Here is a 15,770-nt window from a genome sequence, read left to right as displayed (position 1 = left end):
TCACAAAAACTGCTATGTGTCAGGCTGAAACACAACCGACTTGGTTTGTACTGAAGAAATAAGGAAATGATCCGTTACAAGTTTCAGCTTAATTTAAAAAGTTGGAAAAAAATTGTCCCCCGTTACATTTTGTGAATAGGTACCACTGCTGCGCATTAAAGTAAATAAAAAAGAAATTTTGGATATTACATAATGAATTATTGGTCACACAGGCCATAATTTACTTAATTATGGGAACATTATAAGACACACGAAGCTCCAAAGTAAAAAATACTTCAAAAATGGCCAAAATAAGGTTTGAAGCCACATTTCCACAAAAAATACTATTTGTAAGGCTGAAACATCACCGCCTTGGTTGTATTGAAGTAGTAAAGAGCTGATCTATTAAATGTTTTAACAAAGATGGATTAGAGTAACAAATATATATATATATATATAATTGTAGGATACTACTACATTGCCAATCAGGTAAGTTTGTTTTTATAAAAAAAATGGAGACTTTGATACGGAAGAACCCCAGGGAGCAAATGAAATAGGGCTCGAAGGCTACCAATAGGGTCTTTACATCCTGCTAACCCTATACACTTTACATAGTATACACCAAAGTGATTTTCACCCGCATCATAACTTAGAGCAACAGAAATGAGCAGACTAAAGGGGGTCTTGTACCCTTTTAAGTCCTTGATGGGTATCTAAGCCCAATTGACAATGAGACTACCGATAATGTGATTTAGCTAACATAATTTTTGAATTCAGAATAAATCATTTTAACACTAGATAATAATAGATACATTAGATAATCATAGAGATAATAAAAACCAATCCCTGGTGGTGGCCTTTTATTGACCACGACCTCAAGAGAATACTCGATTTTACATTTATGTCAAAGAATACCCATGTTATAAGCACTACGGGTTATTTTTTACCAGGCCCTGCTAGCTTTTGATAACAGTTTCAAAGATGGTCCCTTATTGTGCCATATGGGTCTTTGCTCAGGTGCTGCAAAAATGAGCTTATAAGTAGCTGACTGTCTAAGGAATTGATTGTTTACAGAATGAAATCTGAATTTCTGACCTACAGTGACCCAACAAGTTGTTGGCGCTGAACAAAAAAAAAAAAAATGGCACTAAAAATTGTCATTTTCAAAATTGTCTGTCAAAAATTAGTCAAATTATCCCGGTGTTATCAAATTGGGCTAATAAAAACCGATTTGGAAGTGTAAGAACAGGGAAATGTTAATCCCTATTAAGGTTTTTTTGCAGTTGAAAGATAAATTATTCACAACAATAATAAAGAAAAAATTGGCAATATGTAGGGCTTTCATTTGTCAATGGATGCCAAAATTTTATTGTACAGCTTAGAGTTTGATTGATACTGTTTTATCTAGGTCTTTGAAAAGCGCATGATTCTGAAACAGGAAAAAATTGAACAAAATTGAAGAAATCATCGACAATACCACCCCTCCTAGATTTTAACAAATACATTTTTACGCTAAGTTTCATCTGGGGGGAGGTACTTGGGGGAAGTTTCCCACCCCTTGTTCAAAGAAAAGTACTCCCCTGGTTTAAGAGCCCTTCAAATTAGATTTTTCGACAAAAACATATCTAGGGACGTAGCTGAGACACCATCTCAGGAGTCAAGTAATTTTATAACTGATAAAACACATTAGTTTGTCTTTTGTATTATTTGTCAAATCGTGGAGGGGGACAATTCTTTCTATTTTTTATCCCAGTGTCTGGCTGAAAATGCCCCAGGGTCAAACTTCATAGATGCAGTTCAAATTGAATGGTCTTCCAAAGGACCAGTGAAAATAGGACAAGCCCATTCTAGGAATATTGTTTGGAAAGGACTGGGAATTGTCAAAAAAAATAAATAAAACTGTCTTGGAAAGATTCCCGAGATGCTCCTATTCAGCCCCCCCCCCAAAAAAAAAAAACTCTTGTTAGTGACTGACTGATGATACAATTGTATAAGTAAATTTTTCTGAACAGTTATAACAAATTAAATAAATTCCCAAGGAAATATCCTAAGTGGCTAATGGGTGATGGACCTTTACCCCATAATAAAGCATTTACCAAGAAGGGCCAGTGAGACCCAACCCAAGATATTACTTTTTTTTAAATACTTCTCCTGTCCCATTCTTGGCTTCTAAAATTTCTTGGATTCCCCGGAATCAACATTTGTGCGTGTGCCTGCTTTCAAATTCTTTACTTTAACGTTACAATAACGTCTTTTGGTCAGCGGCACCCAAAATTTTGTACAGGGAGAGGGGGAAGGGCTATTAAAAGAATTTTTGTTTGGGCGAGTTTAAAAAATAATATTTGTTCTTTGAAGGGAGATTAAGGGTTTTAACTTTAATTTTAAGACCAATTTATGAGTCAAGAAATATTTTTAGCTTTTTGCCTAATATTTTTAGCTTTTTGCTCACTACCTGTATTTTACGACCAATATATATATCCAAGCAATAAGAGCTTGGAAAATATTTGGAAGGGGTTCAAACCTGATAGTAAACCCCATTCTCTACACCTGGACACGGCCCTGTAAATGTATTATAGAATTCTGAATTTCATGTATGCATTTTTTACTATCTTTATCCAGGCATGTAGTTTGTGATTGCCAATGGTAATATCAACCCCATTTCTAGGTTATGAAACCATTGCAAATTTACACCCTTGACACCCTGGAGATATTGCGCAAATTTGCTTTGTTTGTACAAACATTCACCCTTCGGTTTCGAGTACATTATGAAATTTGGTATAAAAAGGAAGTTCAATCGGTAAACATTATCAGTTGTTCTTCTGCACTCTATACTTGAAGACATTCGATTGCTCGTATATATTGCAAAGATGGGAAGCAACTGGCAATCTCAAATTGAAAGAAATGCTTTCAAGCCTGTATCGCATGTGCTCTTCGATATGGATGGTCTTCTTATTAGTAAGTTTATTTTCAAAAGTTAAGTTCGCAACTGGTTGTCTTTCAATTAAGCAGAATTTGTTTTGGGCCATTACAGCGAAGGAATAATTTCCGTTAAACATGGGAGGGGGTTCTCTTCCCATATCGAAGAATATTTCCTTAAGAAATAAATCTTCAATTTGAGATTACATCTTAAATGCTATTGAAATTGCATTATACAATTCAGATTTTGAGCTCCTTTTGAGGCAAAATTTGGTTAATTTATAGTAAACAGTATTACTGGCTTTTGTATAAACAAAATTTACTATTACAAATATAATAATCTACGGTAAAATTCTAGTTAATTGACTTCTTGCTATCTCAGAAAGGATTTAGATTAGGAAAATGAAACTTCCAGGGATGGGTCTACATGCTAAAGTATGTCCCGGGAAGGTATTTTGAAGTACTTACCTCCACTCCTTCTCCCTCTAGAGGGTCCTGAAATTTGCCTACATGACAGGTCCATATCTATTGAAATTTTGACAAAAACAACATTTTACCTTAATTTTCAGTTACTAGTTGCTTTTTCTCTGTCTTTAGTTCTGAAAATGCAATTCCTGTTATTTGAGTAGAATTTTGAGCTATATCAATGGTTTTTTTTTTCAAAATTTAGGAAATGTATTTGCATTCTTTAAAACCTTATAAAATGGAATTAAGCAAAGTTATGAAGCTGAAAACAATTTTGTTGTACTTTAATTAAGTAGATCTATTTTGCAAGGTTTCACTTTTATAACACATATTTTTAAAGGTCATCAAAGGTCAGGGCCCTCTAGAGGGAGAAGGAGTAGAGATAGTTGCTTCAATATACCTTCCCGGGGCATACTTTAGTCTGTAGATTCATCCCTGAAAGTTTCATTTTCCTAACCTAAACCCTTTCTGAGATAGCAAGAAGTCAATTAAATAGAATTTTACCTAAGGTATTTGGGGTTTGAGACCAGTTTTCTTAGCCTTTTTTATACCCCATATTTAGGTCATTTTAGAGGAAAAGTGCTTAAATCTGAATTTCCGGTAGAAGCGATTGTTATATTTTTAGAGTAGACCGGTAAAGAGTAAAGAGTAAAAATTGTCTTTTTTACCGGGATTAAATTGTCTAAAGGGATCTTTCCGTGGTGTGGGTGAATTGTTCCATGGAGGCGGAGCCGGATTTCCTGGCAATATTTAAAAAACAGATCAGAAATTCGTAAAAAAAATAATCAACTGAAAATAAGGAGCAAAACTAAAACTTAAAAATGAGCAGAAATCATTACGCGTAGTAGGAGGGTAGCTCCCTCAACAGCTCGCTCTTTACGCTAATGTTGCTCCTTACTTTTAGTTGATTTTTTTATTCCTTCTGAAAGCAGACTGCATTACGTTGGTGGTTGGATTATCACGCTGGTCGTGCTTAAATGCCACAACTAGTAGTTTTATTATATAAAAGGTAAATCTTCATATTACAATAGTTATAGCAAAATTTCTACTTTAGCCAACAGAGTAGAGCTCGAATTAGTTGCATGCCAGATTTTTTTAATAGCGTTAATTTCACCAGCTCATTCAAATAAATTTTAAACAAGGATGGGGTGGGGGTATGTGTCTTACTCACATATACAAAACATTAAGCAGAAAGAAAAAACGGGTTTCAATTTCGACATAGCAGTGAACAAAAAATATAAAAGCAGAACTACACTTTAAATAAAAAAATTAAAATATTACGTCCGGGAGCCTTTCTCAACAGAAAAAAAAAAAATACAAAAAAGAAAAAAAAATGGTTTTTTAAGACCAACACCAAAAAAAAAAACATGATAATTGAATACACGAAAAAAAATAAAATGAAAAACAAATAAATAAGAACTTATTATAAACAAAACTCCCAGCACTGATGGTAATAACTTAAGACAAAACCAAAGCAAATGTTTATAATGTAACCATGGCGTCTCCTCTGGAATAATCGGAAAGTTTCAGGGAAAGTATATCTTATCAGTTTCAGGGAATTGATTATCTATGGGCTTATCTATAACCCCGGTCTCCCCTACAGGGTATGGGGTTGGAACAGTTGAGATGTTTGGAAGATAAATACGATACATGTAATTGGGGGGTATTAGTATTAATAGATGAAGGGGATTTTAAGATAAATTTAATTTATAATATTCTAATAGACCAGTTAAAAAACTAACGAGTAGTGATTTACACAATTGTCCTGAAACAAGTGATAACCTTGCGAACGACAGTCAACGTAAGGTCAATGCTGTGAGAAGTCAACGGACTGCAGCTAAACTAGCAAATGGAAAAATCCATTCAATTTATAATTCATTAGGGGTGCATATATAATTCATATATATATGAATTATATATATATGGTATAATTCATTAGGACTTCCTTAGGGGTGGTGGACCTGGGGTTTGGTGACCTTCTGTTTTGTTCACGTAAATATAGTTTTAACTTTTAAGATTCCCATTTTAAAAATTTTGAACATTTTAAGATTCCATTTTGCAACACTGATTATTGCAGAAGAAAGGAACCCATAGTTTCATTATAAACATTTGCTTTGGTTTTTCATTTTATTTATTTTTTTTTCGTCGTAGTTTTTGTTAAAAAAAACTTTTTTTCTTCTTTTTTGTGGTTTGTAATTTTTTGCCGTTTGAGACACTCCCGGACGTGGGGCCAAAATATTCGGAATATTTTTATTTTTTTTAGTTAGTATATTTTTATATATATTTTTTTGTTCACTGCTTTGTCGAAGTTCTCTTTTTTCTTTTTGCTTAATTTTTCGTAAATGGAAAAGCAGTGTGGTCTTAAGAAATTATTTGTTTCTTAATCACTTGGGTAATTTACCTGGATTATGCAAGCAAAATTAAAATTGAGAAATAGTTTGGGTTACGAGAAATGATTAACTAAAAAACAATGATTTAATTTTGCATGTATCATATTTCTTTTCAGACACTGAAGTAATTTATACCCGCACAATCGAAACTATTTTGGAGCGATATATTGGCCCGACTGAGCTTTCTTGGGAAGTAAAGAAAAAGCAGATGGGCAAAATTGCACCAGATCTTGCAGAATTGATTATTGAAGAATACAACCTTCCTCTGAAACCCAAGGAATATACTGCACAGGCGAGAATCATCCAGGAGAATCTTTTTCCCAATTGTGAAATGATGCCAGGTAAATATTTAATATATACCTAGATGTTCGTGAAAGAGCATTAGAATGATCAGAAGAAAATTGAGCTAGGGACATCTACAGGAACTTGGTTGCCCAGACTTCTTCGAATTATCCAATTTGTTTTCTTTAATTATCACACTCTAAAAATCTAAACCCCTCTCCCCCAAAAAGTTATGCCTAACATTCAGTATTAAGAGCTTAGTGACAGTGCACCCCATCCCCCCTGAGAGCAAGATATAGCCCTATATTATTCATTTTTCCGTTGTTTTGCATCTCTCGAATGCTCTTTGTTGCTACGAGTTTCTTGTTCGTCAAAAGTATACCTTATCTGATGGCACAGAAATTACGAGATCTGCCGGATATTGAATATTTTCAATTGATTTAAGCGTGGATAACAACGAAAAAGTATGAATTGTATTTTTTCTCTTTCTAACCCCCCCCCCCCCCTGAGGCTCCCAAATATAACCCTAGATCATTTATTTTTCCATTTTTTGCACCTCTCGAATGTTCTGTTACTGAGTTTCTTGTCCGTCAATAGTATACCTTATTTGATTATCGGATATTGAATATTTTCAAATGATCTTTAAAGTGTGGATAATAACGAAAAGAAACTACGATGATCTGGTTAATAGGCTGCATATTATAAACTGAATTGTATTGTTTGTGTTCTACTCTTCCTGGTTTTATATTGACTGATCAGGGGGGTGTTGTTTTTGCACCATCATAAAACCAAATCTAGGGTTGCAGTCACCTTACTTTGGGAGAATCATTTTGGAACTGAGTAAAAGCTGGAGGGGGGACTTCAAGGTACATGGTTAGTATAATAGTTCTTTAGCGTGTTTTTGTACTGGCGTATCTCCATCTGAAGAGGCGCAATTGTAGACCTTTACAATTTTCTTTTCTATGGGGAGGGATAATAGGTTAGGTCTCTTGAGATCTCCATCTTGCTGCAGTTGGTTTGTTGGCTATTGTTTTTTTAAGGACATCAAGTACTGATTAGAAGGCAATTATTTGTATATATATTGATACATTTCTATCTCAGGCGCTGAGAGATTAATCCGTCATTTGAAAGCCCACAACATTCCGATTGCACTTGCGACAAGTAGCGCAGCCGAAACATTCAGGATGAAGTCAACTTTTCATAGGTGAGTATTCACTGATTTTTCTTTTGTTCTGATAATCTTATGCTCAACTAGTCAAATCTGTTAGCTCAGTTCCGTGAAGTCAGTTTAGCTGCGAAGTTGTCTGTCGACGGGTACCTCCACATGATTGTTATTTGGAGGATTTGTTAGTCGGAAAGGCAAATTATATCGTGGCTACTGCATACCAAGCAACTAGTCATAAACCGAACAACCTCGTCTTCTTCACTGTATTCTCATAGCCTAGACAATTTACAGACAAAAGAAAGGATAGCTTCTACGTGCAATAATTACAAGTCTATTTGTGGGAGGGCTATCTTGTGCTTATTTGATACTTTTGACTTTCCTCTCGTTTCCTCAGCTTCTTTTAAAAGTGGTTCCCTTTTCTTTCGACTCCTTGAAAGTTTTGTAAGTGTATTTGGACTTTTGAAAATTTCGTATGCTTCTGAATTTTGAATTTTGGTTTACATACGTCATCTGAAGTAATCATTAGACGGATAGCGTTGCCGACATTTTTGAAAATTTGGTTCACGTGTTTGACGTCAAATCATTTTTTTCTCCTATTTAGTCCAAGGGAAATTCTAGTTTCCTCAGCTTAGTGGAAAAAAAAAATTTAAGTAGTTACCCTTTAATCGACTTTTGTTTTGTAGTGTTTGGACTTTTTGAAATTTTGTTTCTGAGTTTTGGTTTACATGTTTCTGACATTTTTGAAAACTCGGTCCACGTATTTCTGACTCAAATCATTCAACTTTAGTCAAGGCAAATTTTAAGGTAAATATTTACTGAAAGAATATTCTTGGTAAAAAAAAATATAGTTCCTTTTTTCGACTAGGCTTGTAGGGTTTGTAAGCGTGTTTGGGACTCGGGACATAGCTATGTTAAACCTTCTTTTAAAGTAAGTTTTGTCCAAGATATTACTACCAAATAATAGGTCATCTTATTTCCTTGCTCTAAATTTTTTCTTGTTGTAGAGATTTCTTCAAGCTCTTCGACCATCACATCTACGGAAGCTCCGATCCTGAATTGAAGAGAGGTAAACCTCACCCAGATATTTTCTTAACATGCGCAAGTCGCTTCCCTGATCCACCTGCCCCAGAGAAGTGTCTTGTTTTTGAAGATGCTCCCAATGGAGTGAAAGCTGCAGTGTCTGCGGGCATGCAAGTTGTGATGGTACCTGATCCACGCATGGACGAGGATAGTCGAAGTGAAGCCACTCTCTCCCTCGAAAGCTTGTTAGAATTCCAACCAGAGCTTTTTGGTCTGCCACCTTTTGACGATTAATTTCTGTGTTTCTTTCAATTTTATATCAAGCGTATCGTATTAAAACTGGAAAATTTATCATTTTCTCTTTTGGTTTTCTGTGGTATTTTTAGGTTTCCAATTCAAAGCAATTTGACAACTAGCCACAAGGATAAGTACCAGAATTGCAGTATGAGGGTAGTATGAGGTTAGTGGGTAGTATGAGGTTAGTGGGTAGTATGAGGCTAGTGGGTAGTATGAGGCTAGTGGGTAGTATGAGGCTAGTGGGTAGTATGAGGCTAGTGAGTAGTATGAGGCTAGTGGGTAGTATGAGGCTAGTGGGTAGTATGAGGCTAGTGGGTAGTATGAGGCTAGTGGGTAGTATGAGGCTAGTGGGTAGTATGAGGCTAGTGGGTAGTATGAGGCTAGTGGGTAGTATGAGGCTAGTGGGTAGTATGAGGCTAGTGGGTAGTATGAGGCTAGTGGGAAGTATGAGGCTAGTGGGAAGTATGAGGCTAGTGGGAAGTATGAGGCTAGTGGGAAGTATGAGGCTAGTGGGAAGTATGAGGCTAGTGGGTAGTATGAGGCTAGTGGGTAGTATGAGGCTAGTGGGTAGTATGAGGCTAGTGGGTAGTATGAGGCTAGTGGGTAGTATGAGGCTAGTGGGTAGTATGAGGCTAGTGGGTAGTATGAGGCTAGTGGGTAGTATGAGGCTAGTGGGTAGTATGAGGCTAGTGGGTAGTATGAGGCTAGTGGGTAGTATGAGGCTAGTGGGTAGTATGAGGCTAGTGGGTAGTATGAGGTTTGTTTTTTACCCCCAGTTCTATTCTAAGTCTTTAGGTATGTTGTTAGCTTATAGCAGCCACGCTTGGTTGGCCCAGCCCTGGTAGCGTGGTGGCTTTTTGAAAGAAATAGATTCGGGTTCTAAAGCTCCTAAGTAAAAACATTAAACATCTAAGTAAAAAATTAAGTATCGTTAAATTCAGCAGGTTATTATTGGTCAGGATGTGCAATGCAGCACGTGCTCCGGTGATAAAAATAGCAAAACTACTGTTTACTATGGAAATTTTCTGCTACTGCAGTTGCTGACTCAAAATTGGCTTTCCACACCAAATCGTAAATTGTTGTTTCAAAACTTAACTGTTTGAACAGCTAGATTTTATTTGGCGGCATGTTCCTTTCTATGAGAATATCTACAACAGTGTTTTACAACAGTTAGCTCATCAGATAAATTTATAATTCAAGCAAGATTATGCAACGCAACATTTAATGGTATTGCCTGTGCCACAGGCAATCGAATTTACCTCTCGAGTTTTTATGGCACTTGATACTTACCAAGAGACATATAGCGATCGCAAATTTTATCGGTATGTCTGTCTGTCTGTCGGTCTGTCTGTCCCGGTTTTGCTAGTTTAAGTACTTCCAGATAAGCTAGGACGATGAAATTTGGCAGGCGCATGAGGGACCAGATCAGATTAAATTAAAAAGTTGTTTCCCCGATTCGACCATCTGGGGGGGGGGGACGGTTAATTCGGAAAAATAAAAAAAATGAGGTACCTAATTGTTTCGAATTTTTCCTCCCTTTAGCCCCCCAGATGGTCGAATCTGGGAAAACGACTCAAGTCAATTTGTGCAGCTCCCTGACACGCCTACCAATTTTCATCGTCCTAGCACGTCCAGAAACACCAAACTCGCCAAATCATTGGACCCCTCCCCCAAATCCCCCAAAGAGTGAATCCAGACGGTTACCTCAATCAATGTCACAGGATCTGGTCGGAAATTAAAATTACAGCTTTAAAGCACAAGATCCATCTAAATATCAAATTTCATTAAGATCTGGTCACCCTTTCGTAAGTTACAAATACCACAATTTTGAAAATTACCCCCCCCCCTCCTGCAAATCCACCAAAGAGAGCAGATCCGGTCCGATTATGTTGGTCACGTATCTTACACAGGTTTTCTTCCCATCCATCTTCATCCTGATCTCTCCACTTTAAGTATTCCCCCCCCCCCAATGCCCCCCCCCCCGCAATGACGTTGGATCCGGTTGAGATTTAAAATAAGATCTGAGTTACGAGGTCCTGAGGTCCTTCTAAATATGAAGTTTCATGAAGATCCGATCACTCCTTCGTAAGCTAAAAATACATAATTTTTTCTAATTTTTCAGAATTACCCCCCCCCCCCAGTAGAGCGGATCCGTTCCAATTATGTAAATCACGTATCTAAGACTTATGCTTATTTTCCCCACTAATTTTCATCCCGATCCCTCTAATCTAAGCGTTTTCCATGATTTTAGGTTCCCCCACCCGAAAATCCCCCCAATGTCACCAGATCCGGTCAGGATTTTAAATAAGAGCTTTGAGACACGATATCCTTCTAAATATCAAATTTCATTGACATCTGATCACCCATTCGTAAGTTAAAAGTACCTCATTTTTTCTAATTTTTCAGAATTAATCCCCCCCCCCAACTACCCCAAAGAGAGCGGATCTGTTCCAGTTACGTCAATCATCTATCTAGGACTTGTGCTTATTTTTCCCACCAAGTTTCATCACGATCCCTCCACTCTTAAGTGTTTTCCAAGATTTTAGGTTTCCCCTTTCTAACTAGAATGTCACCAGATCCGGTCGGGATTTAAAATAACAGCTCTGAGGCACAATATCCTTCCAAACATCAAATTTCATTAAAATCTGGTCAACTGTTCGTAAGTTAAAAATACTTCTATTTTTCTATTTTTCCGAATTAACGGGCCCCTCACTCCCCCCCTCCCAGATGGTCAAATCGGGAAAACGACTCTAATTTAATCTGGTCTGGTCCCTGATACGCCTGCCAAATTTCATCGTCCTAGCTTACCTGGAAGTGCCTAAAGTAGCAAAACCGGGACCGACAGAATTTGCTATTGCTATATGACTTGGTTAATACCAAGTGCCATTAAAACTTTCGGTACCAAGGTGATTTTTATATACCCTCTCTTGCAACCATAGGAGGTGGATAGCCAATTTCTTAAAAAAAAAAATTCCGAATGACTTATTTAACAATGTGCTTTGATAAATTTGTATCTTAAGTTTTGTTGTAGGTCATACACTATTAAACCTTTACAGTAGGCTTAAAATATATAAGAATGTAAAATGTAATGCTGAAAATATTGCCTAAGACCAAAAAAGGTTCAGTTTGTAGACATCAAGCAATCCCAATAATTTGATAATCAGTTTTAAAAGATGGAAATATGCTTGTGTAAAATCAGAGGCAACGCTATAGCATTGCCTATTGAAAAGGCCATACGGCTCCAATGTTTCATTATTATTATTTTTTCTCCCAGAGGCACTTCATATGAAGGGGTTGTCGTATAGCTTCAAAGGGGGCTCATTTGATTGGAAATAGGCAGTTCTAGTGCCCTTTTTAAGAGTCAAAAGTGATCCAAGGGTGACTAGCCCCCCCACGGCCCTTTTTCCCCGAATACATCCTATAAAATTTTGAGGTAGCCACTGTGTTAAAAGCAGCTCAAAGATCATATAACAAAACTCCAGAACAACCCCCCAGAGTCCTGGGGAAGGAGTTGTAAGTTTATGACCTGGGGACAAATATGACTTATAGAAGGGATACTCGTATAAACCTCAGAGAGGGCTCATGTGATTGTAAAATAAAAGTTCTAGTTCACTTTACATAGTCAAAAAAGATCTGAGGCCAACTGCCCCTCTCAATGCCCTTTTTCCCGCAAATCGGTTCGATCAAAATTTTGACATAGCCATTTTGTTAAAAATAGTTCAAATATCATACAACAAAGCTTCGGTGTCGACATAATCCCCAGAGCCCGGAGGGCAGGTGTTGTAAGTTCTCTACTGGGGGCAAATATGGTTCCTATGGAAGGGATGCACGCATAAAAGTAAGAAAGGGCTAATTTGATTGGAAATTAAAACGTCCAGTTCACTTTTTCAGTCAATAGTGATAGGAGGGCAACTAGCCCCCTCCTATGCCCTTTTCCTCCAAATGAATCAGATACAAATTTTGAGATAGCCATTATGTTGAAAATAGTTCAAAGGTCAGGTAACAAAATCTTCAGTGTCGACAGGACCCCCCAGGGCCCGTGGGCAAGCCTTTTAAGTTATACCCAAGGGGCATATAAAGTTCTTATGGGAGGGATGCTCGTATAAACTTCAGAGAAAGGGCTAATTTGATTGAAAGTTGTACTTCACTTTAAAGAGTCAAAACTGATCGGAGGACAGCTACCCCCTCCCCACTACGCTTTTCTTCCTCAAATACACCCAAAAATTTTTTGAGATAAATATTTTGTTACAAATAGATCAAGGTTCAGATAACGAAAACAAAGTGCCCCAAGGCCTGGGGGCAGGTGTTGTAAGTTATGCCCTGGGAACATATGGTTCTTATGGAAGGGATGGTGATATAAACCTCAAAGTGGGCTTATTTGGTTGGAAATTGAAGGTTGTAGTTCACTTAAGAGTCAAAAGCGATAAGAGGACAGCTAGCCTCACCCCACGCCCTTTTCTTCCCGAATTCATCAGATAAAAATTTTGATAGTCATTTTGTTAAAAATAATGTTTAGGTCACATAACAAAATTTCCAGTGACAATACAACCCCCCCCCCCAGGGAATTGTGTTGTTATTTCCTGGGGGTGTATTTGGTTGTAGTGGAAGGAATGCTCGTATAAACTTCAGAGATGGCTCATTTGTTTGTAAAGTGAAAGTTCTAGTCCACTTTTTAACGATTTAAAGAAATTTTAGGGCAACCAGTCCCCCCCCACCACACCGTTTTGCCCCAAATGCATCAGATAACAATTTTGTAATAGCCATTTTGTTAAAAATAGTTAATAGGCTAGATAACAAAACTTAATTGTCAACACAACCTCCCAAGGCCCGAGGGTAGGTGTTGTAAGCTTTGTCCATGGGCATATATGGCTCTTATGAAAGGGATACTCATTTAAACCTCACAGAGGGCTCATTTATTTGGAAAGTGAAAGTTCTAGTTCACTTTTTAAGAGTCAAAAGAGTTCTGAGGACAACTACCCTCCCCCCCACTTTTTTCCTCAAATTCTTCCGATAAAATTTGAGATAGCCACTTTGTCAAAAATAGTTAAAAGGCTAGATAACAAAAACTCTGGTGTCAACACAACCTTCCAGGGCCCAGGGGCAGGCGTTGTAAGTTATGCCATGGCGCATATATAGTTCTCATGGAGGGGAAGCGTAGATAAACATCAGAGAGGGCTCATTTGTTTGAAAACCAAAAGTTCTAGTTCCCTTTTTAAGGGTCGAAAGAGATCGGACGGAAACTAGACCCCCCCCCCTAAGCCCTTTTTCCCTAATGCATCAAATAAAATGTTTAGATAGCCATTTTGCAAAAAGTAGTGCAAGCATCAGATAAAAAAAAAACTCCAGTGTTGACACAACCCCCCTGGGCCCAGGGGCAGGCGTTTTAAGTCATGCACTGGGGGCATACATGGTTCTTATGGAAGGGATGCTAGTATAAGCTTCAGAGACTGCTCATTTAATTGGAAATCAAAGGTTCTAGTTCACTTTTCAGAGGCAACGCTACGCTTTAGTGTTGCCTAATTTAAAGGCCATACAGCTCTAATATTTTTTTTTTTCCCAGAAGAACTTCGTATGGAAGGTGTCATTACAAAAACCTAAGAAGGTGCTCATTTGAGGGGAAATCAGAAGTTCCAGTGCCCCTTTTAAGAGTCAAAAGTGATCGTAGGGCAAATAGCCCCCTAACCACGCCCCTTTTTCCCCAAATATATTCGATAAAGATTTTGAGATTGCCATTTTGTTAAAAATAGTTCAAAGATCATATAACAAAACTCCAGTGTTGACACAACACCCCAGGATCGGTGGCAGGTGTTTTAAGTTATGCCATGGGGGCGCATATGGTTTTTATGGAAGAGATGCTCGTATAAACTTCAGAAAGGGCTCATTTTATTGGAAATTGTAAGTTGTAGTTCACTTTTTAATAATCAAATGAGACGGGAGGGAAACTAGCCCCCCCCCCTCAACGCCCTATTTCCTCAGACCCATTTGATAAGCACTTCTAGATAGCCATTTTATAAAAAAAAAGTTCAAAGATCATATAACAAAAACTCAAGGGTCGACAAATCCCCCCAGGGCCCGGTGGTAGGCGATTTAAGTTATGCCCTGGACGTGTATATGGTTCTTATAGAAGGGATGCTCGTACAAATTTCAGAGAGGCCTAATTTGATTGGAAATTGGAAGTTCTAATTCAGTTTTTGAGAGTCAAAAGAGATTGGAGGGCAACTAGCCCCCCTAATGTGTCTTTCTCCAAATACATCGGATCAAAATTTTGAGACAGCCATTTTGTTAAAAATAGTTCAAAGATCATATAACGAAACTCCAGTGTCAACACAACCCCCCAGGGCCCGGGGGCAGGTGTTCTAAGTTATGCCCTGGGGGAATATATCGTTCTTATGGAAGGGATGCTCGTACAAAGCTTCACAGAGGACTCATTTGATATGAAATTGAAAGTTCTGGTTCACTTTTTAAGAATCAAAAGCGATCAGAGGACGATTAGCCTCCCTCGCCCTTTCCCCCGAAACCCATCCGATACAAATTCTGAGATAATATATTTTTTTTAAATAGTTCAAAAATTTTAATTACAGAAACTGCGGTGTCGACACAACCCCCTAGGGGGGGGGTGCAACGTTTTAAGCTATGTCCTAGAGGCGTATATGGTTCTTATGAAAGATTATCGTATAAACTTTAGAGGGGGCTTTGATTTGAAATTGAAAGTTCTAGTTCACTATTTAAGAGTCAAAAGAGATTAGAGGGCAACTAGCACCCCAAGCCCTTTTGTCCCCAAACTATTTGAGATAGCTGTTTTGTTAGAAATAGTTCAAAGGTCAGATAAAAAAACTCCTGAGTTGAGGCCATCCCCCAAGGTCCGGAGGAAGGCATTGTAAGTTATGCTCTTGCGGCATAAATGGTTCTTACGGAAGGGATGTTCGTATAAACTTCGGAGAGGGCTCTTTTGACTGGAAATTGAAAGCTCTAGTTCACTTCTTAAGAGTCAAAAGAGAACAAAGGGCAACAAACCCCTTCGCCTTCCATGCATATTGCTCAAACCCATCCGATAAGAACTGTGGTATCCATTTGGGCATATGGTTCTTCTGGAAGGGATGCTTGTATAAACTTTGAAGAGGACTCATTTATTTGGAAATTGAAAGTTACAGTTCTTTTTTTCAGAATCAAAAGAGATCAGAGGGCAACTAGCCCCCCCCCCTTTCCATGCCCTTTTTCCTCAAACGCATCATATACAAATTTTGAGATAACCATTT

The 15,770-nt window shown here is 37.7% G+C and overlaps 1 protein-coding gene across 1 annotated transcript; it reads left to right on the top strand.

The window, feature by feature from the left end:
• Positions 1-2,701: 2,701 nt before the first annotated feature.
• LOC136034799 (pseudouridine-5'-phosphatase-like) lies at positions 2,702-8,568 on the top strand. Its single transcript, XM_065716214.1, has 4 exons — positions 2,702-2,934; positions 5,867-6,091; positions 7,134-7,236; positions 8,202-8,568. Exons 1-4 carry the CDS (start codon positions 2,847-2,849, stop codon positions 8,509-8,511), a joined length of 726 nt encoding a protein of 241 aa, XP_065572286.1. The 5' UTR covers positions 2,702-2,846; the 3' UTR covers positions 8,512-8,568.
• The last annotated feature ends 7,202 nt before the right edge of the window (positions 8,569-15,770 follow it).

This window comes from Artemia franciscana, chromosome 13 (assembly GCF_032884065.1).
Source record: "Artemia franciscana chromosome 13, ASM3288406v1, whole genome shotgun sequence".
In the NCBI taxonomy this organism is placed as follows: Eukaryota; Metazoa; Arthropoda; class Branchiopoda; order Anostraca; family Artemiidae; genus Artemia; species Artemia franciscana.
Note: the sequence above shows the minus strand (reverse complement) of the source record. Positions and strands in the feature narration are given on the sequence as shown.